Here is a 24,513-nt window from a genome sequence, read left to right on the forward strand (position 1 = left end):
GACCAGGATTTTAGTGTTTGTCTGTGCAATTAAATATCTGTGTGTTAATATGTGACGTAAATCAGGCATAGTTGTAGGCATACATATATGTACTGGTTGTTTATATGATTACATTAACTATAAACATAATATCTTTAATAAACATATACTATTAGCAAATCACATATAGATTACCATGAATAGGCTTTCGTTACCCATATATGGTGTCATATAGGTAGAAACAGGCCTATGAATGCATAAATTGATACAAATAATGCCTTGGGCCTAGCTAAAGTAATTGTGTCTTGCCCCTGAGTGCTACTAGTTAATTGCAGGGCACGTGTCAATCAAAGGTTCATAATATGATCTATATAGTGTTGATTTTATATCAAGCATAGATAGATAGTTGTGGATGCGAAGCATTTCTGTAAAAGTCTCATATGTACGTTCAAAGAATTTGAAAATTGAGGATCGCATCTCCAATGGGGGTAAGTTGTTAAAAAAGAAAAAAGAGAAAAAGAAAAAATTTAGTAGTCCCAGTATATAGGCATATATAATAAACTATAAATGTATTCCAAGTTAAGTTAAATACGCTTTCCATTAAGAAAGTATGATTTGCGTATCTTCATAGCTGGGTATACAAGATGATAAACCTCCCAAATAGAATACATTCTTTTCTTGAGGGGTTTAGTTTTATCTAACTTTGTCACATCAATAAATGTTTTTGCGTTGGTAGTTCTGGATAGTTCAGCTTCTTCTGATGGTGAACTAGGTGGTGAAGTGCTCTCGTTCGAAGTGTAGGTTGAGGTTGGGGGTGAGGTAGATATGTAGCCAAGGGCGTCCACTTGTGCTACCTCGTTTCCATTCTCGTCCAAGGTGATTGAGTGATTTTCCAGGTCATAGTAGAGTTGGTTGAGGTCATCGGTAGAGAGGGACAGTGTGCTGCTGGAGCTGGTGTTACTATCGGTCTCCACTCTACTATCTTCTCTGGTAGTCAGGGCTGTATTTAACAAGAAATTCCTGATGGTGATGGACAGGTTCTCTGAGAATCCATCGTACTCTGGTGTGGTGATGATGTTGTTGTTCTCGTCTATTGTGTCAAGGTGTTGACAGGAACACAACCGCAATCCGTCCAAGGTAGGGTGGTGGTAGGGCTCCAATACTCCATGATCATCTAGGTTATCTCCAGGCTGGTCCATGGTAGATCCTAAAAAGAGTTAGTGCGCGTGCTCCAACCGGTTCCTTGGGGTATCCTGGCTATGGTAATCTAAACAAAAGAAGTTTTAATAATCTTTTATTAATCCTTTTATCCCTGGGATATTCTAGAAATTCTTTCGTTACAGATAGACCTATAATGGATTGGTTAGTTATCTCTATTTCTGTTAAATATAACTGTTTCCTGAATATAAACAATATTATATATAAAAATGTATAAGTACAATTAGTATTTACATATCGTATTATTTTCTTTGGTTACATTACTCGTATATATGTAAAAATATAAGATTTTACTAACAAAAGTTGGTAACCCTTTGTTTGTATATTTTGTATATGTACATATGGTTTATACCATTGTTGGTATTAGCTGTATTTATGTTATTTTTAACATGAATAAATTTTAATCATTTTAAAGACTAATATCTTACATTACGTCGCTATCAAGTATACCTTTTAAACTTAATATCTATAAAATATATCGTTCGACGTCCGTAATTAAATTTTACGTAACAATAAGTTGTCAACCCTTTGTTTATGTTTGGGCGGTCAAAAGTGATAGGGGTTGGCTTTGAGCGAGGTTATAAAAAGCTGGCGGCCCAGTAATTATGCTCATTTATATAATAATTGTCCTTGCGAGCGGAGCTTGCGTTCGAGTGTTTAATTTTACCGCTAAATTCCAAGAGAATTTATATAAAAGTGATAAAATATAGTAACCCGTTTGTTTTATATGAATGTTTTTATGTTATAGATTGTTGATGTGCCCATTATTGCATTCGTTAGCCATTATTTAAGACCTAAGAATCTTATTTTTTCTTCGTCGATAAGACCTTTATCACTGTATTTTAAACGAAAGTGGGTTTGAAGCAGTATGGGTACATTTCAATATATGACAATTTTGTTCTATATAATATTTGTAGTTTTGATAGGACATATCTGAGTCAGCAAGTAAATTGACGTACCTTGTTTTGTTTATGTTTTCCGTCTGCAAAAGTTAAATTCGTTCATCGTAAACAAAACTTATAATGACACAGATATATTCCATCATTCTACTCGTTTTAACTTTTGATTATAGGGTTCCCTTTGTATAATCAAAACTTATTTGAGTCCTGATTCAAATCTTCTAAAACAATTTTACTATAGGTTTAAAAATAAGATTTTCTTTTTACGTACTTCAATTATAATGACGTTAATTGATAGATTATTTACGTTACGAATAACTCAACCATATTATATAAAAAAAATGGTCGCTTACAAAAATTATATTTAGCTAGCTTTATCTAAAGTGTTTTAAAACATCATTGAAGATATTCAGATTTAGCTAGTACATAAGTTTTAACTGCTTGATACATCATAATGAATATGTTTTTGATAGCTCAGCGATAGCTATTTTTAAGCGTTGAATCATGTAAAACTAATTACATATTCTTTAACTTAATTGAGTCTAATAAAACAAAGTTTTAATGTTTAAATAGCTTAACGATAGCTATTTTTAAGCGTTGAATCATGTAAGATTAATTACATATTCTTTAACTTAATTGAATCTAATAAAATAAAGTTTTTAATGTTTGAATAGCTTAACGATAGCTATTTTCAAGCATTGAATCATGTAAAATTAATTACATATTCTTTAATTTAAAGAATTTTACTTTTAGATGATAAATCAAAGTTTTAATGGTTAGGAGGTTCAACCATAGTTGCTTAAAATACAAAAGAATTATTCGTGTGTACAGTCTTTTTCATAAAATTAACTTTACTATATTGCCTTTCAGAATCACTAGTCCTCTTATTTTAAATTTACATTCGCTCATAATGTATGTGCCTGACAGCCTGGACGCGCATCAGAATATTAAGGAAAGATTCGAGGAATCAATGAGGGCGGCTGCGGCCACTCTCGCCAATTCCTCGTTTCTTGAAAATTCCTTAGACGACTCGAGTTCAGTGTACAGCGACCAGTCTGGGATGCCAAGCCTTGCTGATGTCGATGACTATGGGGGCACAAGTACTGTAGAGTCCGAAAGGGATCAAGGGGAGATGTTCGGCAACGAGCATCTCTCACTGATGCTTAGTAGAACGATACAAATCATCTGGTCTCTCCTCAATTCGGTGATGCAGAACTCCTGCGGTGACATTGGTGACGATGTTGCCGGAGGTGATTCTGGGTCTGCCGAGTTGGGGAGAGACCAGAAGACGAGTCTGGACACCTTCAACATGGATGGCTTAATTAACATGTTGTTGGGGTTTGGCTTGTTTTCATGTGCTCTTATAGTGGTCTTCTTCGGCGCTGTAGGGCTTGAGACTCTCACACGTGTTGACAACACCTCAGACAGGTCGCTGGCTCGCTGGATAAGAGATGTATGTACGCGCCTCCGAAACATAGGCGTCAGGACCATTGAGCTTCTCCACTGCAGTAACAGGACTAACAGGACTAGAGCTGGGGCTATGTCGCCAACTGCGGAGCCGTCGGGCACCATGTATGAAGCCGCGTCCTCTGAGACTGATGATATTCTGTCGGATACACAGGTGAGTTTTCTTCTGTTGTATATTTCTTTTTTTTTGTTTTGTATAATTTCTTCTAGCCACCCGTTTTGTCTAATAAAGCATCATGTTGGTGTATGGTTGTTCTGTCCTATTCTCACTTCCTCAACATTGACTTTCGGCTCTTCCATATATATCGCTCACCGTTTGTCGTCGTTTTATGTCGCCAGAGAAATCTGCTCGGTTACCGCAATTAAGTTGAGATACCAGTTAACATTTACTAAAATCTTAAGTAGCAACCTAATATTATTTCCCTCTGGGAAAGTTAAGAGTTTGCTCGTGCCGTACGTTTCTCATTGGGGTTTAAATGTTAGATCAAGACTTTAATGTTTTCCTTTTGTTTTAGGCTCCCTCTGCTAGTCCATCGACTCCAGCAGAAGTGAGGTCCAGAATTGGCCTGTTTGCCGTACACTGTTTGTCTGCCCCTGAGGATCGGATTACTGGAAGAAGTGTGCCTGTGGGCTTGGAAACCTCGACGGGAAGTCCTGGCTTCCGTCCGTTGATTGTGGATCAAACAGAGCGTTTACATGTAAGTATCTATGCTTTAGTTTTCTATTAATTTTCAGAAAAAGGCTGTATATTTGTACACGTATCTAGAGGTATTTGCAACTAAAATTCTTTTATTGGTAGAATATTAATCTTAAAATGTATGGTTGCATAAGCATTTTTGAACCGATCTAAGATTTTAATTCTAGTATAAAGTGGGTTGACTTGCTACCTAATCATATAGCTTTACAGGATTTTAGGCATTCTCATTTCCTGATTTTCCTAGACTCGTTGTTGGTATTGCGATTAAACTAATAAGATCTATTATATTTTAGGCGACCAACTCCATCCCCCTGGCACAATTTTACACCAATATGGGGAGGTGTAATCGAGTCAGCTCTGAGAGGACAGCTGAGGTATCCAGCGACAGCTCTTCCTTGAGCTCTATTATGTGCTTAAGTCGCATTGAATCTCCTTCTGCAGCTGATTTGTCTGTGGTAAGTTTGATAAGCTCTTATAATATTTCTTCGCTGCAAAAATTACGTAACTTAGACTAGGCTATTTAGCTCAGCTAGCTATGCTTTTAGACAATAACTTTACTTTAACTATGGTGTAATTTCTTCCTAATAGTTAATAGCAATATTTTAGATAAAGTATTAGTAAAATTGACTCATAATCATATATGGATTAACGTTGATAAATTTTCTTGTGAACATTTTATTAATATGGTTGTCTAATAACGTCCCTTTTCTTAATTTTAGGATGCGGCCAGTTTAGTTCCACTGGTTGACGATATCGAGGACCCCGATCTTCCGCCGATTCGATTTAATGCGGTGACTGATGAAATCGAGTATCCCACTCCACTGCGGGTCCTCAGTTTAGAACGTTTGCGCCGCTCCATGCGTACTCCAACGCCTGCTATCTTGGAAGAGATAACATCAGCGGAGAGTAGCTTCAACTCAGCTACGCATTCCTCAGATAACAACAGGACAGAGGATTCCGGCGTCGAGGGAGTCCCTCGACGTCGGGGTCCCATGTTCCCTAAACGCACGTCGTGAAGTGGCGTTGTTAGCTTGGTTGAAACTATGACATACAAATTTTAAGACAATGACCAGTTTTAGACAACATGTGACTAAATTTACAGATTTTCTATTCTTATGTAACTAGTCAAAATAGTAATCACTATGAATTAAAGACTTTTGTTATTAGACATTATGACTCTTTATACTGTACAAAACCAAACATTAATTTACACTTCTGCCATTATATTATGTACATATATGTTTAGTCTGTAAGGATATTTAGTATGTAAGGAAATGATTATAAGGTTGTATTTTCTTTATGCCCATAATTTTTAAAACTTCATTCAATTCTTAATTACTGTCTTCGTAAATGAACTAATCCTTTTTCTTTTTCAATAGTATATTAATAACTGTAATTGCAGCCTTATATCGCAGTATATTCATTCTTGTTAGCTTGTAAGGGTCATGTATATATAGATATTTAATCGAACTCGCAACTCAGTACCTTTTCTCTAAATTTCATTTATATCCATCCCTGTGCATTAATCGTGAATTTTAATTGTGCTGTGATATAGAGAGGACTTGTAAATAGCATATATATATTTTTTTTTGTAAAACAATATCTAAGTAGACCGAAAGACTGACGTTTAGACAAAATCATTTAAATACGCTTATTCAAGTATTTTTAAGAGAACTCATGTAAAGGCTGTTTGTAACTCAAGTAATTAAAGTAATATCATTGATTGGATGATCTCATTAAGGAAGTTTTATTTAATTAGTAAGGCTTAGAATAAAAGGTTTTCCCCTTTTAAATTTCGATACAATAGTCATAAAGTTTAAAGTCTCAAGGTAAAATGTTCTTATGTCCCTTTGGATTTAAAACTAAGTCGGAATTCCAACAAGTAGAGCTAAAAAAAATTTTTTTTTTGTGCTCACATTGGCTTGTTGTTAGGCTATGCGCTTTTTATATGAATAAATTCAACATTTAGCGTTTGATTAATCGTATTAGCAATCTCGAGGTTTTATTATGTGCCAATGTACAGCTTATGTCCAAATTATATTAACTAAGATGTTAAATTGTCAGAAAACTTCTTACTATCGTAATGTTTTCCCAATACTGTAAAAATAAAAATTTATGTTCTGTTTTCAAAATTGATTTAAATTTTAGTTTTCACCAAAGAAAAATATTTGTCAAAATTTTTATACCATTCTAAAGATTATTTACTTTTGTTTTAAATAAATATAGCAATTTTAAGTAGCGTATACACTGTTATTTACTGATTTAGTATTTATTGTGTACAACTCCCGTTTACGTAGCTACTCTATAAGTATTATTGTCTGTTCCTTAATTTAGTTAGATACATAATTAAAGTTTATTTTTGCAAGGTGCTTAGTTTAGCTTACATTCACTTGGTTTATGATAACTTGTATAAATAACAAACTTTCTTGTTATGTTCTTTTTGATATCTCTACTATGATTTATGCGATTAATTTCCTATCGTTTTCAATAATTACATAGAGATATATGAGAATATAAATATTTTACATCAATACACATATGTACAAGAGGTTTTATCATATGCAAAACTTTTATATCGTTAGGATACGTCCGTACGTCTTTGTTTAGAACTCAGATTATAAGAATCAGTTGTAATCTAGTTTACTCTTCGTGGATAGTGGGGAGAGTACAATGACCAGAAATAAGAAGGACTGTGTCTCTCAGATTCTCTATTTGGCGTGCTACTGCCCGTAATTCGTCTGTTATAGTCTGTCGGTTTCTATACTCTTGCTGTCTATACCGTATAACCAAACGGTTGTATGCGTCTCTATAAGTGTTTCTAAGTATACGACAGTGCAAGTATCGTACAATACGACTAGGTTGGCTGATTCCACAACTAATTTTAAACGCTAACATTTCTTTAATCATCGTAAGCAAGTTATAACAATATTCTACTAGGTTTGCGAAGGTCTCATGTAGAACCCGTTGTGATCTAGGCATAGGCTTTCGGAATCTAGTTTGCATTTTATAACTTTTGTAAAATATTCTGTTAAGACTTACGTGTTATGTGATAACTGTAGTACTTCACAAGGTTGGTGATTTCCTCACTTGTGGATATGTTATAGTAAACTGACTCAATTTCAGGGTAAAATTTAAGTTATCGTTATTGTTTACTACTACTAAAATTCTGAGTGGGCGTTTCCTGTCCGAAGTTATAATTAAAGTTTTTGACATATTTTTTTTGTATGTAGAGTGGTTATAGTTTCTAATAACTAATCAACTCATCATAATTCAAGGCGAATATATATAGGTTGCCTATTAGTACTGCTATGTTTGTGCACTTTGTACAATTTGTATTAAATGTTTGACTCTGTTTGCCTATACAGATTCAAAACTCTCTATATGCAAAAATTTGTTTTATGTAAGTGTTTTTGAAGGGATCGACTCTTTAGTCGACGTATATTGCATATAGTTGGTCTCCCCGTTGAAGAGAAAAGATGTATATTTTACCACTGAATATATAACCTTGAGTGGGAAAATTTACATGAATATGATAACTTAGTTATCAGATTAAAATAACATATTATCATATTGTTCACAAGTTTACAGGGTAAATGGAAATGTAAATTATGGTTGTGAACTTGTGCCATTCCGAAATCTGACATGTCTATCATTTATTTTCCTAAGTCGTCGACCTCCGGTAATAAATACGGAATCGAGTGTCATGTCCTCGTCGTCACTTGAGTCCTCTATGTCCGAATCAGAATCTAATGGTTTCTTATTTTGTGACGCTTCTTTTCGTGTTTCTAAGGGTGAGTGTGCGCGTATTCCTGGTTGTGGATCTTTTGAATTAACCGGAAATATAAGCGGAAGTGTGTCATTTTTAACTAATGTGGCTATCTCTTGATTTGTGAGTTTATTATAAGGCTTTGTGATAATATCCCTTATTTCCTCTGGGAGGGTGTCAAAATGTTCGTCAATTGGCTTGAACTTTTTGATTTCGTTGAAAGAGTATTTAAATATTTCAGTCTTCTTGTCAGAAATTCTTTCAAGCGTGCAACTGTTAGGGCTTACATCTAGAACTCTATAGGGTGAAATATGATAGATAGGTCTAAGATTGGGGTTAACACCAGGTGTAATAGTGTTATTTCTAACCAAGACAAGATCTCCTATATCAAATTGTTTGTGTATGCGGGTTTTGTTAATATACTTTAGTCTTGCCTCCCTTCCCTTTTCAATAGCTTTTGCTGAAATGTCCAAGTTTTCTTGTATACCGTCTGAGAGGTCTTGCACATAAGCTTCTGTGCGTGCTATTTCAGGGTGATATTCATCCGGTTTTATTGCTCCAAAGAACAATTTAGACAGGGAGCTACGTGTCCCGAATAATAATTCCATGGGTGAGAATCCAGTTTTTGGTATTTTAGTGCAATTATATTGTCGGACTATTAACGGTAGTAGATATACCCATGAGGTTTTTGAGTCTTGCGCCAAAATTTTAATGATTGGCCATTTTATTACTTTGTTGCTAGCTTCCACCAATCCTTTAGAGGGTGAAAAGTACGCAGTAGAATACAAAACTCGGATGCCAATAGAAGCAAAGAATATTAAATTTTGCTTATCTAAGAATGATTTTGCATTGTCGCACAATATTTGTCTGGGGGAGAAATTAGGATAGAAATAAAACATGAATTTGTTTATAAATTCACGGGATGTGAGTGATTTCATGGGATATGCAAGAATCATTCCTGTTAGTTGGCAGACTATAGTGAGGATATGGTTATAACTACGATATGGTGGCAAGGATTGTATATAGTCAATACTTACACATTCAAAAGGTCTTGAAATTGTACTATAAGTTCCTACTTGTTCTAGTTTTGTAGATGAATTTTGAAGTTGACAATTTAAACAAGATCTAGTGTAATTTCTAACATATTTCTTAAGGTTAGGGTGGAAGAAATTTTGCATATTCAAAAGCATTTTAATTTCTCCACTATGTACTAACAAAAGATGAGTATAGCATACTAATACTGGTAATAGTTTGGTTGGGAGATAAACCTTTAAATCTCCTTTTACTTTTGTGAACAAAATCGTGTCCTTAAGTTCGTAGTTCTGTCTTTTATAAGTGTAGGTATTTGATTTAGAGGTTAGACAACGTGTGTAAATATCAGAGTATTCCTCTTTTTGGTTTGCAATTATATTTTCTATACTAATCTTTTCTTTTAGGATTTCCAAAGGTCTTAGTACTTTGCCTATAACTCTATGTTCTGCGGCAAGTGAATTTATGGTGATTTTGGGTTTTTGTTGCTTTGGCTGTGGGGGTTGTTCATCATAACCCAAATAGTCGGGGTTATCCATAATGAACTGTGTCCATTCCTCAATAGTCCAAACTTTATATTGGGGTAAGTTATCTTCAAACCCAGATTTAACAAACTTAGGTAGGGCTACCTTTTTAATGCTTGGTAAAGTAGCCTTATATGCCCTTGTTAAGAAATCTGCCAAATTGTCTTCTCCTCTTAAGAAAGACATTGTTAGCTTCGGTATTAGAGTCAACAGAGTGGTATTCCATCTCTTCAATTTATTAACGGCTGTTAATGCTTTAGGATTAAAGAGATAATAAGCACACTTTGCGTCTGTTAACAAAGTACATTCACAGCTTGGACCTATTAGAGTTCTAAACGAGTTTGCTGCATAAATAATTCCTAGGATTTCAATGTCTATGATATGTAATCTTGACTCAGCAACGGTAATTTTCTTTGAGGTGTATGCGATAATTTCAAACATAGACGCTAAAGATTTTAAATTAAAGCTATTGGTTGATGAAACCATTGCGGGTCTTACTATGTGTTGCTCTTTGTGTCCATATAGTAAAAATACAAAAGGGGGTTTTGTTTTGTCTGAACAGTGTTGAGTGACAGGTTTGACACCCTCTATATTTGTGATAACTATCACAGGACGGTACATAGCTACACTAAGAGCTTCAAATATGAGTTGTTGCGGATCTAGATATACATATCCATGCTCTAGTTTGCGAATAAATTCTAAGAATTTATCCCTATCATTATTAAATACAAATTGAATATACTTTTGTCTCAACATCGTAGAACGTATAATTTTTGATGCTCTTTGCAGGATAGTGGTCAAAGGTGTTTGAACTTTATTTAGTTCTAGAAGCAATTGTAAAGATATCCCGAGACTATTGTGTACAGTGTCTTCAGGATAGCCCAAAGTTTTACTAGCCAAATATTCAAACTCAGGTGGTCCATCTTCAGACATACGCTTCGCATAATCCTTAATGTTTTCACCTTCATTCTGCAAAGGTAGGGGTAAAATTGGTAACCTATTATCATAAATAACATGGTGTACAGGGTCATCGAAATTTAGCCCAGGGGGTAGGGTTTTAGCCTGTAATTCTGGTGTCACTATTTGCGCTAAGACTGCCGAATATGAGCCAGTTGAGGTGCCGGCTGCGTCTGATAAGATAATCTTAGGTGCAGATAAGTTAACTAATTTGCTAAAAATTGGTCCTGAAGCTAAAGCTTTCTTAATGTCTTCGAATGCTTGTCTTTGTTCTGGAGTTGGGACAAAAGTTTTACCTATTCTAGTAGAAGTAAGTGAAGTTAGAATATGTGTAGGAGCCATAATATCAAATCTTAAATGTTTATGCATACTTTGTAGTACTCCCATAAAAGATCTCATTATAGTAATATCAGTAGGCATGGGAATATTTAGGAGTTTTTGTACTCGCCTTTGATCTACACAGCAATAATTATGTGAAATGAAGAACCCAAAGAAATTTACCCTACTTTTAAAAAGTTGTGATTTCTTTAAACTAATCTTTCCTTTATGCGTGTGTATTCTCCCCATAACTTTCTTCAAAATCTTAAAATGTATATTCAATGATTCTGATCTAGTTTTAGCTAGTTCAGTTGAGACAATGAAATCATCGTAAATGTGTTGGACTTCTGGGATAGGTGAGTATACCATCTTGGCTAAATCACCTTCCATTACAACATTACCACTATCATCATAAACCAATTCCCAGTGTAATATCTTTTCCATAAAGCGTGATAGACTTTCAGGTGAAGTCTTAAACTGTTTTTAACCTATTTTTTTATCATTTATAAAAAATATACTATGACACTAGTAGAATCAGACTGCAGAGCCCAAATTTGAATTAAGTCCCCAATAAACTTTTTTGGGGGGATTTAAAAATTAATTTTATATGTTGCTGTGATCATTTTGACCGAAGCAAAAGCTTTTTTTTACTTCGGGTAATATTGTGGCTTACAGAACATTTTTATATAATTCACTTTTTATTGATACAATAAAAAAACATTACTCTGTTCATTGGAAATAATTTTTTTTTCCAAAACAATTAATTTCATTGAAAAATCTAACATTTACAATAAAACAAATAATTCTGAAATCTAACCAATAAGAAGCCTTGTTTTATATAATTCTTTACAATTCAAAAAAAGAATGTTTTCACAAAGTGACTTATTTCCAATGTAGTTAAATATTTTTTATTTAATTAAAATGAAAAGAATGAAAACCGTACACATAAAAGATACATACTTTTTAAAATTATTTTAAAAGATAAGTTTGAATAATCTTATTTTATAACACATTTGTATAGGTGACAAAAATAAATTTGTTGTATTGCATAAACATTTGTTGTCATTTAACCCTTTACAGCCATTTTTTATGTTTTTAAAATAAGTGAGAGAACACAAACATGTTAATGTTAATTCGTTGATATATTATGAAGAATTAACTTTTTAGTGAATTTTTATAGTAAAATCATAAGGCCTAATTTTACTCTATACCAGAATACAATATTTATGAAGCAAAACACTCTAAAACCTACGAATTTTACCCAAATAAAAAAAAGACCTTTTGCTCGGATCAAAATGATCACGGCAACAGTAAAAATTAATATTTAAATCCCCCCAAAAAAGTTTATTGGGGACTTAATTCAAATTTAGGCTCTGCAGTCTCATTCTACTGGTGTCATAGTATAATTTTTATATACGTTTTAAAAATAGGTTAAAAACAGTTTAATGCCGGTTGGTAAGGATGCATGTCTAAAAGCTCCTAAGGGGGTTGCAAACAATGTTAGGTCTCTGCAAGAAGGTTCTAGCGTTATACTATGAAAGGCGTTAGCCATGTCACTACTACTGTGCACAAATTTGTCCCTTAGAGACTGAATCAAATTTTCTGCTGTGGGTAGCAGTGCAGGTTCAGATTGCAGACATGGATTCAATTGTTGAAAATTTACAATTAAACGAGGACAGCTCCCCTGATCCGACTTTGGAATCAGATATGCTGGGCTTGCATAGTTGTTATAGGAATCCCCATCCAAATTAGCTCTTTCAATGGTGCCGTTCTTTAACAAAAACTCTAAGATAGATTGCATTTGCATTTTTTCTACGGGTGATAAATAATATAATTTCTTATGCTGGGGTAAAGTTTGACCAGGTTTTAGTCTAATTGTATAATTGCCTAGATATTTACTCATGTTACCTCTGTCAGTAGAATGTGTAGATATGATATCAGGGTAAGATTTTAGGAATATGTCCTCTATATAATGTCTTACCTCTGGTGGATAGTCTGACAGCACCACAAGATCCTCTGGTTTAACAAACTGATCCTTAGGCACACTGTAGCCAGTAGGTTCTGTTACATAGTCCATGAGGTTATCAGATTCAGCTATATGTTTTAAGCCAAGTTCAATAACGTCATCACTATTCTCAAAGAGTTTATTCTTTTCAGGATCTGGTGTAGTTAGAATTTCATCAATATTAGAACGGTAGTCAGATAAGGCTACTCCTGGTACTGGAGTGTCATTGTTTATAGCTGTAGGATTCGGTATATATCCATCAGCTAAAGGAAAAGATCGTTCTACCAGATTGATGGCGCTGTATTTTGGTAGCTATAAGAGTTGAACTGAATGGTTTCTGGTGTCTAGTGAGATCTGATTGATGGCTGGAGCCGTATCTTTTTCTGCGTGTCGCTCCAGGGCTTGTACAATCTCATCTAGCTCAGTTGTCACAGATACATTGTGTAGGAATGATTGCGTAAAGTCAAAGTCTGTGGTGATCTCCTTGACTACAAATTGGTTGCTTGGTTCCAAGTATCCGGTGATAACAGTGTTAGTGATTGCATGTTCAGTGACATTTGTTATCATTGCTCTTCCACTAAGTTGTCCTCGGTTGTTGACAGTCAGTTGCGTTTGTCCAGGTTGAATTTTAATTCCTCCATTTCTATCATTTGCAATGTGGTCATCGCTGAGAATGACTTTTGTTCCGGGAGCTAAGTTGAAGAAATGGTTGATGTTCATTTCTATAGTCTGAGTTTCATTAGGGTCAATTTTGTCTATTGTCCCTGTGCAGAGTTGTAACTCATAATCAGAACAGAACAGGCTATCTAGTACTCTCCCAGGATGGAACATAGAGTATAGATATGGTGCCGGCGGGTGGTTATCCGCAACGAAAGTCAACCCTAATTGGAGATCCCTAATGCCGTTCATTCCAATGATCATAGGTGTGACATTCTTGTGTTCCTCAGGTACAATCATAAATGGTACTGGTCTATAGATGCCTGAGAATTGTGTGAGACGAATCATGAGAGTTATCTCTCCAGCTACTGGGATTTTGTGTCCAGAATAGCTGACAAGAACCATGTCACTCTTTTCCAGATGGTTCTTAACCTCATTTTGTTGTACTCCAAATAACATACCAAAATAGCTGGTTGACATGATATTTCTATCTGCTGCTGAGTCAAACAAAGCTGTCATGTTTACATCGTAGTTTCCATTTGACATACAGCCAGAGCAGTTCAAGTACATTTTCCTATTTTCATCCATGATAGCTGCAGAACTATCGACCGCTAAAATCTTGGGGTCGTTTGGATCCATTCGAACGGTGATAGCATGAACTCTACCTGTTCTGCCACGCTCCTTGGATTGTCCATTGGCTTTGGCCTCAACCCATTCTTCATATGCCTGTCTAAACACACCACCAGGTCTTACTTTGCCACTATGGTACAGTTCCATCATTGCTGGTCGTCCAGGGCATAGGTGTTGCGCGTGGTATAGGTCTTTGCCATACTTCTTGTGACAGCTTGGGCAGTATCCGGATGTTAGTGCTGTTTGATATTGTCGTCCTTGGTCATCACACAGTAGTCTGCATCCATCGGATATTTTGTGGGAGTTTTGACCACATGCACCGCAGTAGCGCTTATTGGATGTACCATAGGAGATATGATAATCTTGTTTAGTGTTCTTTTGTGGTTGCCTATCTCTATTATCCCTGTTTTCTCTGTTGTAGGTTTTAGGATAAGCTGGTTTAGCAGTAACTTCTCTAACTGTTGGCCTTTTATAATAGCTTGACGTAGCGGCAACTTTAGCAGGTTGTTTGTCTCTGTTCATTCTTGTATCCCTGTCATGTGAGTAGTTGGTGTTGTTCGTCTTTTTATGAAGCGATAAATCTCCATTGTAACTGGCTGATACACCATTCTGCTGTAGGTCCAGATCTAGGTCTTCAGTTCTAGGATACATGGAAGCGGTCAACTCATGATATGTAGGGGATCTTCCAAGATCATGTGTGAGATTGTGATGGTTTTCAGATGCTATATTGCGGCTATTTGTTGGTAAGCTACGTTTAAGTGCCTCCACTGCAGTTATGTTGAATACATTCTGTCTTTCCTTCTTGTCTGTATAATGAACAGCGGCTCTGCTGGCAAGATTCTGAATTGTACTGACAAGCTTAGGGAATGACATGGCTTTTGTTCCCTTAAAGGCTATCAGCTTAGCTTGAGCTTCCTGTGGGCTGATGAGTATATCATACTGTAGCAGTAAGCTATTGTAGACACTTTCAATGGATAGTCCAAGATTGAAACTCTGCTGGATAGTAGTATATGCTTCGCCAGTTGTGGTTCTAAGCATAAAGGTTTCAAATTCTGATCTTGAGAGGTTACATAACTCCTGAGCAGTGTTCATCTCTGATAGGTAATCAGTAATGTAGGGTGGTTTACCATCTCCTTTGAAGCAATGCTTGAGAGGGAAGGTTCCATTGGCTAACTTAAGCTTTTGATCGTTGCTTAGGGTGCTCTTACTTGCATAGCTGCTTGGTGGTTTAATTCCAGTTTGGTTGGTGAAGTTACTGAAGTGTCGTTGAGTGCGTTTGTCATTCTCCACTTGTACAATACGCTGGGCTTCTAACTCAACTTCACGTCTTTGTTCCTCTTTGTATTCCCTCATACTCTGTGTGTAGTTGGTACAGAAGTTCCTCATCATTTCTGAGTCCACACGTAGGTTGGGGTTACAAAGTCTTATTGTATCCAGGAATTGTGGGAACAGGAAATTTCCCAGAGGATCTGCTAGTGTTGCTCTAACATATCGGTCTCTGATCAGTGCGTCTGGTGAGTCCTCTCGCATGGGTATGGATCTTACAGATTCCCTGTCTGGTTCTGGCGTCTGGGTTCTCTCACCATTCTGTTCTGGTTCCTCCTGGTTGGGCATTGGTTCCTCCCTTCGTGTATCATCTCCTGCAGAAGCTGCATCAGCTGACGGAGTTCTTCTTCCAGGCGTCGTCAAGCGTCCTCGACGTGGAGTGTTCGCCTTTTCAGCGTTGTCATCTTTCTTACTTTTATTAAATAATGGCATTACAGCTAGCTTAAAGCTTTTAAACTTTCTATGAGTTCTTTAAAGAAGCTTATGAGATGTTGTACTATTTTAGGATTTAAATAGCAGAGGTACAAGAAGAAACCGACTAATGCGCTTAACGTTAAAACAATCAGGAATTGTTTACAATAACAAATTTTTCTTTTAAAATTGTTAAATATAGATGAGTATGTATTGTCTACTTCACCTACAGTTGTTTCTACGTCGTGAATGCTTGCGTGTGAGCTTGGAATCTTATTCTGGAGTGTGCGCTAATGCACTCTTATCCTTAATTAAGCTCAACTGTAGAAACACTTTTACTCAGATTTATTCTATATTTGCTTACAAAGCTAATGTGGGTTAGTTAGCTATACAAATTAGCTATAAGGTTAGATAGAATGTTAAAGTTTGCAGCGAAGTTAATTTGGGTATGCTAATATACTATCACAAATTAACTGTTATTTGCTTAGGCGTCGACTTTTCCTAGCAAATGTTATTGTTGAGAAAAACAGCAATTTATAATCCTTGTTGAATTCTTACTTCACTCTAAGGATATGTAGCTTACAATCTGCTTATTCCTGTAAGGCTTTATGAATATAACTTACTAAGGTTCACTCCCAAAGGGTCGTCTATATTCTAATAGTATTGCAACTGTTTTGCCTGAATATCAAAGATCTCGCACCCAATACTTATAGTTGTATTAGGGTATGCCTACCAATCCTACTAAGTATTATTCGCGAATTATTACGGGGCTTCACTTGTGATTTCAATCCTTATAACTATATTATTGAGACTCAATTTAGATTATCCTATATATATGAATATAATCAGTCTGTTTTCAAGGTTATTATAGACCGGATGTGCTCTACTTAATTAGTGAGAACACAATATTCTATGTGTCTTACTGAAGTGTGATATCCTACGCAAGGTGATCAATCTATACGCTGGAAGTTGTCAATCAAACTCTTTAAAGTAGACTACAAGGTTGGTGTTATTGCTTGGTCAAATATTATTGAAAATCAAATTAGCTGAATTAGTGCACTTTTTTTTCTAAAAAGGTAACAATTTTAGATTATAAAGACTATGAACTATATGTACACACTTTATTTTACTTGGTTATAGATTTTATACTAATAATCCTAAGTAAAATTAAATTTTCTCAATGGTATAAAAGAAAATATTCTTTCTTTGTTTTAATCCGGATGTTTTATAAAGACAGTAGAGTACTTCCAATATTACTTGCTACTTCTTTTAGAGACGTCCCAAGACTCCCAAGATAGGCTGCTGCAACCTTTTGCTGCGTTTGGTTACTAGAACTTTGTCTCTTATAAGTGTGCTTTTAAATTACATATAGGGCTTAGGTTGTTGACTATACTTTTAAATCACTAATATTCACTATCACTAATGATTGATGGTTTATAACTCTTCTCAAGTTGTCTGTTGAATTCTGGCGGCACATGAAATAGAAATTTTAGCATTAGCAAAGCAAGTAAAAATTTAGTTTTCATGTCCTACTTATTGTTGAGTGAACTGTTTATTGTATCTATGTATGTGTTTGTAAGGAACATACAAACAAAAGATTTTTCTAAGTTAAGATTGAATTAAAAACTTTCTAAGTCAAAATAAAATAGAATCACTCTAAGTCCAAAGTTGGAAAATTTTGACTAAGTCCAAAAAGTTTCTAATGAAAATATTCTAAGTACAAAATCAATAAATTTTGGCCCAGGAAAAAAAATCAAAAATTATCTTAAAGTGATCGCGAAGCAATTTTTTCAAATTGCATTTTTATTTCCTTTTTCTTATTTTTTAAGTAATTTTCATAGTATAATGCCTTAAAAATTCCACTAAGTTAGAAATAAATTAATTAAGGATGCCGAGATCCATTTCTCACAAAAATAACACAACAATATGTGCACTTATAAGACTAAGGAAAAATCACCCTTTTCTTTGCTTACACCTAAAAAAAATGAAATTTATACTACAAAAATTTTGTTGTACTACATTTCTTTTGAAATAAATTTTCAAACTTGATTTACAATAAAATATAAAACCTGGGTTAATTTCGTAAAATTAGTTACCAAATATTGATATATCTATGCAGGTACACTTACATATGAAAAATTGTTGAAATCTTCAGAAATTACATCATTTAAGAATAAAATTGGGCAAAAAGAGTAAATAGATATTATTTGCTATATATATCCAGCAAAAAATTAAGCAGTCTTGCTAAAGTATTTCCATAAACATAGGCATTTTTGTTTTTCTCTAAATGATCGCAAAAGAGCCATATTTCAATAAATACCTGCCTATTTTTAAACCCTAGATATCCAAATTTAGTTTTTTATTTAAATTTTTTTAAAGCCTTAAATTCGTATTCCTATAATCATCATACATATTTTTTGACTAAACATTCATTTTAAATGAAAAATTTATATAAAATAAACTATCAGGGCCCATTATTGTAAGGAAATATGTCTGTTTTTAAAAACCGAGTTGGGGATTTGAAATGAAAAGGTCATCAATAAAATAAAATCTGGATAATATATAAGTTGATTTTAATTAATTTTTATCCAGTAATATGACTGTTTCATTCACACAGAGTTGGGTCTTTAAAACAAAAAGGTTGTTAATCATTGAAAATCTTAATAACATAGAACATGCTTTTCAAGGACGTCCAAGCATTTTTATTGGGGGGGGGGGGGGGGGGGGAAGAATTGAAAATTACAATTTCTGGGATGCCTACAGCACCACCAAGTTCATTTTGGAGGAAGAAATCTTTATATCATATAGTTAGTGACGTCTAAGCTTTTTTATTTTAAGGGGGTTAAAAATTAAAAATTTTGGGGATGCCTACCGCTTTATCCTCCACCCCCTAGGATGTCCCTGGTGATATTATGTAAAATCTCGACAAATTGGTTAAACAGGTTTATTAATTTATAGATTTATAATCATACAGATTTTGTTTATAAACCCAACTTATATTAGCCGTTTGTGTTTCCCTCTTTCTTTCTTCGTCCCCTCTCTTACCTGTCATTGTACAAATGGTACCAACGGATTTTGTCAAGTTGAAATATAGAACTCAAACATTTTTGAATATTGTAAAAGTTGCAGTCCCTTCAGTGTATTTTAAGTTGTAAGTTTGGACCAATATAGGACAATTTCAATAACTATAATAAGTAAATAATTGTATTCCCATAACTGAAAAGACATGTTATTTTATTCCCATTTTTGTATATATTAATTACTGACTGGCTTGATTTAATATCTCTTCTGATTGTACATCCATAAATAACAGATTTATATATAAATTTATTAAAAGAATAGAATTTGTGTGCTCTTTATCCTATTCCATGTTTTGAAGAATAAACTTTAATACAGTCAAGTTCTGTGGGGTCCGTACTCTGTATGTTGTGTGTATGTGTGTGTGTGTGTGTGTTTAATTCAACCTGAAGGTTCTCAAAAAATGCTCCAACCTGTTTTCTCAGCTAATATACTTATAATAAAGTAACAGGATGTTTGTCTGTGTGTTTTTGTGTTTGTGTGTCTGTATATTTGTACCAAAGGATCTCGCTAACTGCTGAACCGATCAGGTTCTCCTTAACATGGTAGATTCTCATAGGTCCTGGGAAGATTTATAACTATTTTGGGGGAGGGTACCACCACCTTTCTAAGAGAAATCACAAGAAATCAAAAAAAAATTATGGTTCTTGATTTAACAAAGAGCATTCAATGAAACATAAATGTCAAATGCAACATAGACATATTTCAAATATAAAAAAAACATTTAAAGTGCCACTAGAGGCCTCTAGGGGCATAGCCACTAGTTATAGATAAAAAGCTTTGACTTTATCTTAACAATTTTTAATACATGAATGTGTCTTTATACAAAATGAATATAATTAAGTCATATTAATGATATCAAAATATATTCTTATTAATATATTGATTGCTAGATATAAAACAATGCTTTGCTTTTTAAAATGTATTTTAAAAAAGCATTTTCTGAGATAAGCATTTTTTGAGATAGGCGTTAAATAAGATGATACATTATTGATGGTCCCGAGAATAGCTTAATTTTATAGTTTCAATTATAATATTATCAATTGCCTGTATGTATCCTGTTCAATGGTTATATTACATTTTATCATACATATACAAAGCAATTAAATGATTTCAAATGATTTTTAACGTCACATATCTAAAGCCATGTAGATATGTAGATATTTATATAAATTTTTATTTAAAGGAAAAAATGAATATCCAGGTACCATTATCAGTAATATTCTTTACCTTATATGGCTTTATTTCTGTGACCATCGGAAGAAAATTTTTAATCTATCCGTAGATAGCAATTTCAACATTTTTTAGTTAGTTTAATAGGGTACGTAACAAAAGCTTTTATTTTACTATAAATTTGCAAGTAAACTTCAACTAAAAGATTGTTATTTGTCGATTTTGATAGGTTTTTAGATATGTATAGTTAAACACAAACTACAACGATGTTTTCAAGGGAATAAATTCGTTTTTTTTAAAGTTTGATTTATTTTTAAATGGGAAGTATTTAAGACTTAATTCTTAAAATAGTACTCTTAAAAAACATTAATAAGTGACATATATCAGCTTTTTTCCAGCTTCGTGAACACTTTAAGTACAAAAAGTTAGCAAATTTTGACTAAGTCAAAAGATTTTTTTTTTTGAAATTATACCAAGTACAAAATTAGTGAATTTTGACTAAGTCCAAAAATCTTTCAATGAAATTATGCTAAGTACAAAAATAGTGAAATTTTCTTGAGACAAAAGAAATAGAATTACTCTAAGTCCAGACGTGGAATATCTTGTCCGAGATGAAATTTCCTAACAGTTCATTCACAAATCTACTTTAGAGATTGCCTATAAGTCAAAAGAAATAGAATCACTCTAAGTCCACTATTGGAATATTTTGACTAAATGCAAATCTCGCTAAGTTAAGGATTTTAAAATTATAAAGTATTAGAGTGTTAGAATTATCCTTCACCAAAAGAAGTAGAATCTCTCTAAGTCCATAATTGGAATATTTTGGCTAAGACAAAAATACTCTAAGACAAAATTTTCTTTTAAGTGTGGAAAATGAAATTTGTTAATCTAGTTGGAAAAAATCGTAATTATTACAAGTCCGAATTTTGGTAAATTTCCAACCAAGTTCCCAATTTCATAAAAATTACTATAAGTCCAGAAATTCGAGATTCTCTCTGTAACAAAAGAAATAGAAACGGTGCTAAGTCCAAAAGTGGAATATTTTGCTCAGAGTCTCAGGAGGTCTCTGATTGCATACAGCAATTTGTCTACACTTATATCATTCCAACCGATCGATGTTGAGAATATCTTTGAGACTTTGAAATATTTTGTTTAACTCAAAATTTTAGAGGCAATAGTTTTATTTTGATACATCCGCGTATAAATCAGAATTGCATTAAGAATATAAGTCCTAGGCATGTATAAGTAAGTGCAAATCTCAGAAAATCGGTTCTAACGGCACCAAAGTATTAGTACAGTTTAACTTGTGTATAAATGCTACAAGTTTGTAATAATCTTTTGGCCCTTTACTACGACTCAAGAGTACTAACTGCTTTCGGCATATTGTTTCAGAAACATGGCTCCAAAGACAATATGTATCCCAACTAACAGCGTTTCCCGTGTTCTATAGGATTTGCTCCTAAGTTTTCATTTAATAAGGCAGTTCAAAATGGTCCTTTACAAATAGTATTTTGATAGCTTATAAATGAAAAGTTACTCCATGCTTGATTCTTAATAAGTTCTGGCTTAAGTATCAAAGATTCAAGTATTTCAACACTTAGAGAATTTTCGAATAAGTAAAAATCATACTAAGTCCGAAGATTTATATATATACTCCGCCACCTAGCACAACTCCTAAATTTCAAAATTCTGACTAAGTCCAGAAATCAAAATTTTGCACATAGCTCAATCATAGATTATTCCAACCCAAGTGTTTTACTAAAGAGAGGCGGACATGGAGGTGCCGGTGTGCTGGTATTCTCTAGGGCCTCTAGAGTGTCAACCAGTGCGAGTGTCCTTATAGGGCGGCGACCAATGGCCACAAATATGCTAGCATTCTCTAGGGCCTCTAGAGTGTCAGCTAGTGCAACTGCTCGTACACGAGGCTCTCAATTGCATTTGTGTCGTGCCTTTCAGTCCCTATCTCTTCAAACGCCTCATAGTCCTAACCTTGCTCTCAAATAGTATCACAGGTTTTGGTAAATCCGATTTTGCCATAGCTACAATTATTCGATTTTGGTAAAAATACCTGCCTTAGGCGGTTCGGGTACGGTAAGGAAAAAAAAGAAAAAAATTTATGAAGTAAAATTTTTCCAAGATACAACCGGTAAGTTGCACCATTGTGTGTGCGAATGGGGCGTTTGTCCATATTTAGGTATGGAGACCGCTCTTCTATGAGTACTACTAAATCCTAATTTTAATGCAATACACATAGACATTCTCATCGTCGGTTCGCTTATTTAGAATGCTTAACCCTCTATTCCCACAAGTATAATACGAATTTGGTTGAGCTGGTGGAAGCTCAACAAAAGACCCACGCGAAGTATTATGTTGCTTTAACCTAAGAATAAATGGTTGGTTTTGATATTCGATTAGAATCATATAAGTATATTAAGTATTAAGGAAGGAAAATGTTTTTATAAAGTGTATTTATATCACAAGTGCATAAGTTAAGTATGGAAATATTTACAGGATAAGTGTTAAAATTATAAGTAGAGTAGGACAGAAATGTGCCCTAAGTCCCAAGCAGTGAATTGTGCTAAGTGTTAGAGTTCTAACATAAAGCCTGAGCTCAATTCATGCTAAGTACTAAGGGGCCTAAATTTAAACTACAATGCATGCCAAACAACTAAGTCATTACCTTTTTAAAGCCAGAAAGAGAAGTTGATGGTAGGAGAGTTAGTAAATAACTGAATAAATTCAAGAGGTACATGCTATAACATTAGCTCTGGACCAGGATTTTAGTGTTTGTCTGTGCAATTAAATATCTGTGTGTTAATATGTGACGTAAATCAGGCATAGTTGTAGGCATACATATATGTACTGGTTGTTTATATGATTACATTAACTATAAACATAATATCTTTAATAAACATATACTATTAGCAAATCACATATAGATTACCATGAATAGGCTTTCGTTACCCATATATGGTGTCATATAGGTAGAAACAGGCCTATGAATGCATAAATTGATACAAATAATGCCTTGGGCCTAGCTAAAGTAATTGTGTCTTGCCCCTGAGTGCTACTAGTTAATTGCAGGGCACGTGTCAATCAAAGGTTCATAATATGATCTATATAGTGTTGATTTTATATCAAGCATAGATAGATAGTTGTGGATGCGAAGCATTTCTGTAAAAGTCTCATATGTACGTTCAAAGAATTTGAAAATTGAGGATCGCATCTCCAAAAACGCTATCAAATGATTCTAGACAGTAGCTGTTGTTACTTGAAGTTTTAAAAATGGTTATTGCTATCATTTAACATGAATTAAACCAAAATATGTTTTAAAAAGTTGATTTATACGTAATTGATGATGAATTTACCCTGAAAATCGGAAAAAAACGGCTAAACGGCTAAACGGCTGAGCCGCCAGTTGTTTCTTTTCCAACTTTTTGTTCGATTTAGGGAAAATAGACCTACCAAAAATTACTCATGCAAAAGTTCAGATCGAAATTCGAATTCTAAGTGCCATTTGCTCACTGATTACGATATGGTTGCATTAACCCCCCCCCCCCCCCCTTTATTTATAATGGTTAAGGTTAGAAGATGAAACGGTTTAGGATTTAGAGTATATGATATTTTCTAATAATAGTTTAGATTTCTAATGGTCGAAACTAAATTAGATGTAGAATAGGTAAACATAAATTATTTTCTCGTATTCATTTGAATCCGGTGGATAGAAACCGGTTCTCATGAATACGAAAAAACTATGTCTAGCATCGTATTATATCCAGTTTTCTACGAATATTGAAATGTACAATCATAAGATTAAAACTAGTTTTTTTAGCCGGTGCCTTCGGCACCACGGGGCTAAAAAAACTAGTTTTAATCTTATAATTGTACATTCTATATCCGCGGAAAGCCGTTTATAATACGATACGAGAAATAACTATTCTTGTGTGTAAAATAATTTTTTTGTGTGTCTAGTTGTTGAAACAGATTAGTTTTACACAACCTCTCATTATCATAATTATTAAATGCATTTCTATTATTTTAAATTTTAAAACAAAAGACTTTTTTAGGGTTTTATTATATGTAAAATGGTTTAGACGATACAATATATATTTTTCAATATGGCACAGAACCGATTTTTTCTTCAGTGTAACTCTTCTTTCCATAATTCTTAATCGTAATGGTATATATACTAGGTATACTATTATTACATCGATAGTATAAATAGAGTAAGTTTATGGAAATCAGTTTTTAATATATATTCACTTCTGATTGGTTATACAAAATTAACAAACATTTCAATAAAAACTAAAATTTTTATTTTTTTACATCAAGCAGACGCTTATCAACCAGTCACATCAATATCCCAAGATTTAAATTTG

At 33.9% G+C, this 24,513-nt stretch overlaps 2 protein-coding genes across 5 annotated transcripts in view; both read left to right on the forward strand.

Annotated features, from left to right (window-relative positions):
- LOC145330092 (uncharacterized) overlaps window positions 1–24,513 on the forward strand; it is a 75,257-nt gene that overhangs the window by 24,116 nt on the left and 26,628 nt on the right. The gene's annotated exons all lie outside the window — the stretch shown is intronic.
- On the forward strand, window positions 3,405–4,320 carry LOC145332862 (uncharacterized). Its single transcript, XM_080177948.1, has 2 exons — window positions 3,405–3,717; window positions 4,079–4,320. The coding sequence occupies exons 1-2, from the start codon at window positions 3,406–3,408 to the stop codon at window positions 4,289–4,291; spliced, it is 525 nt and encodes a 174-aa protein (XP_080034074.1). The 5' UTR covers window position 3,405; the 3' UTR covers window positions 4,292–4,320.

Source organism: Acartia tonsa, chromosome 1 (genome assembly GCF_053477335.1).
Source record: "Acartia tonsa isolate MP-2025a chromosome 1, ASM5347733v1, whole genome shotgun sequence".
NCBI classification, from domain to species: domain Eukaryota; kingdom Metazoa; phylum Arthropoda; class Copepoda; order Calanoida; family Acartiidae; genus Acartia; species Acartia tonsa.

Excerpts from the sequence above, each read along its gene's own strand:
- LOC145332862 (XM_080177948.1), top strand. The coding sequence starts at position 3,406 with ATGGATGGCTTAATTAACATGTTGTTGGGGTTTGGCTTGTTTTCATGT. Across the intron at positions 3,718-4,078 it reads ATATTCTGTCGGATACACAG|GCTCCCTCTGCTAGTCCATC; the intron begins GTGAGTTTTCTT and ends CTTTTGTTTTAG.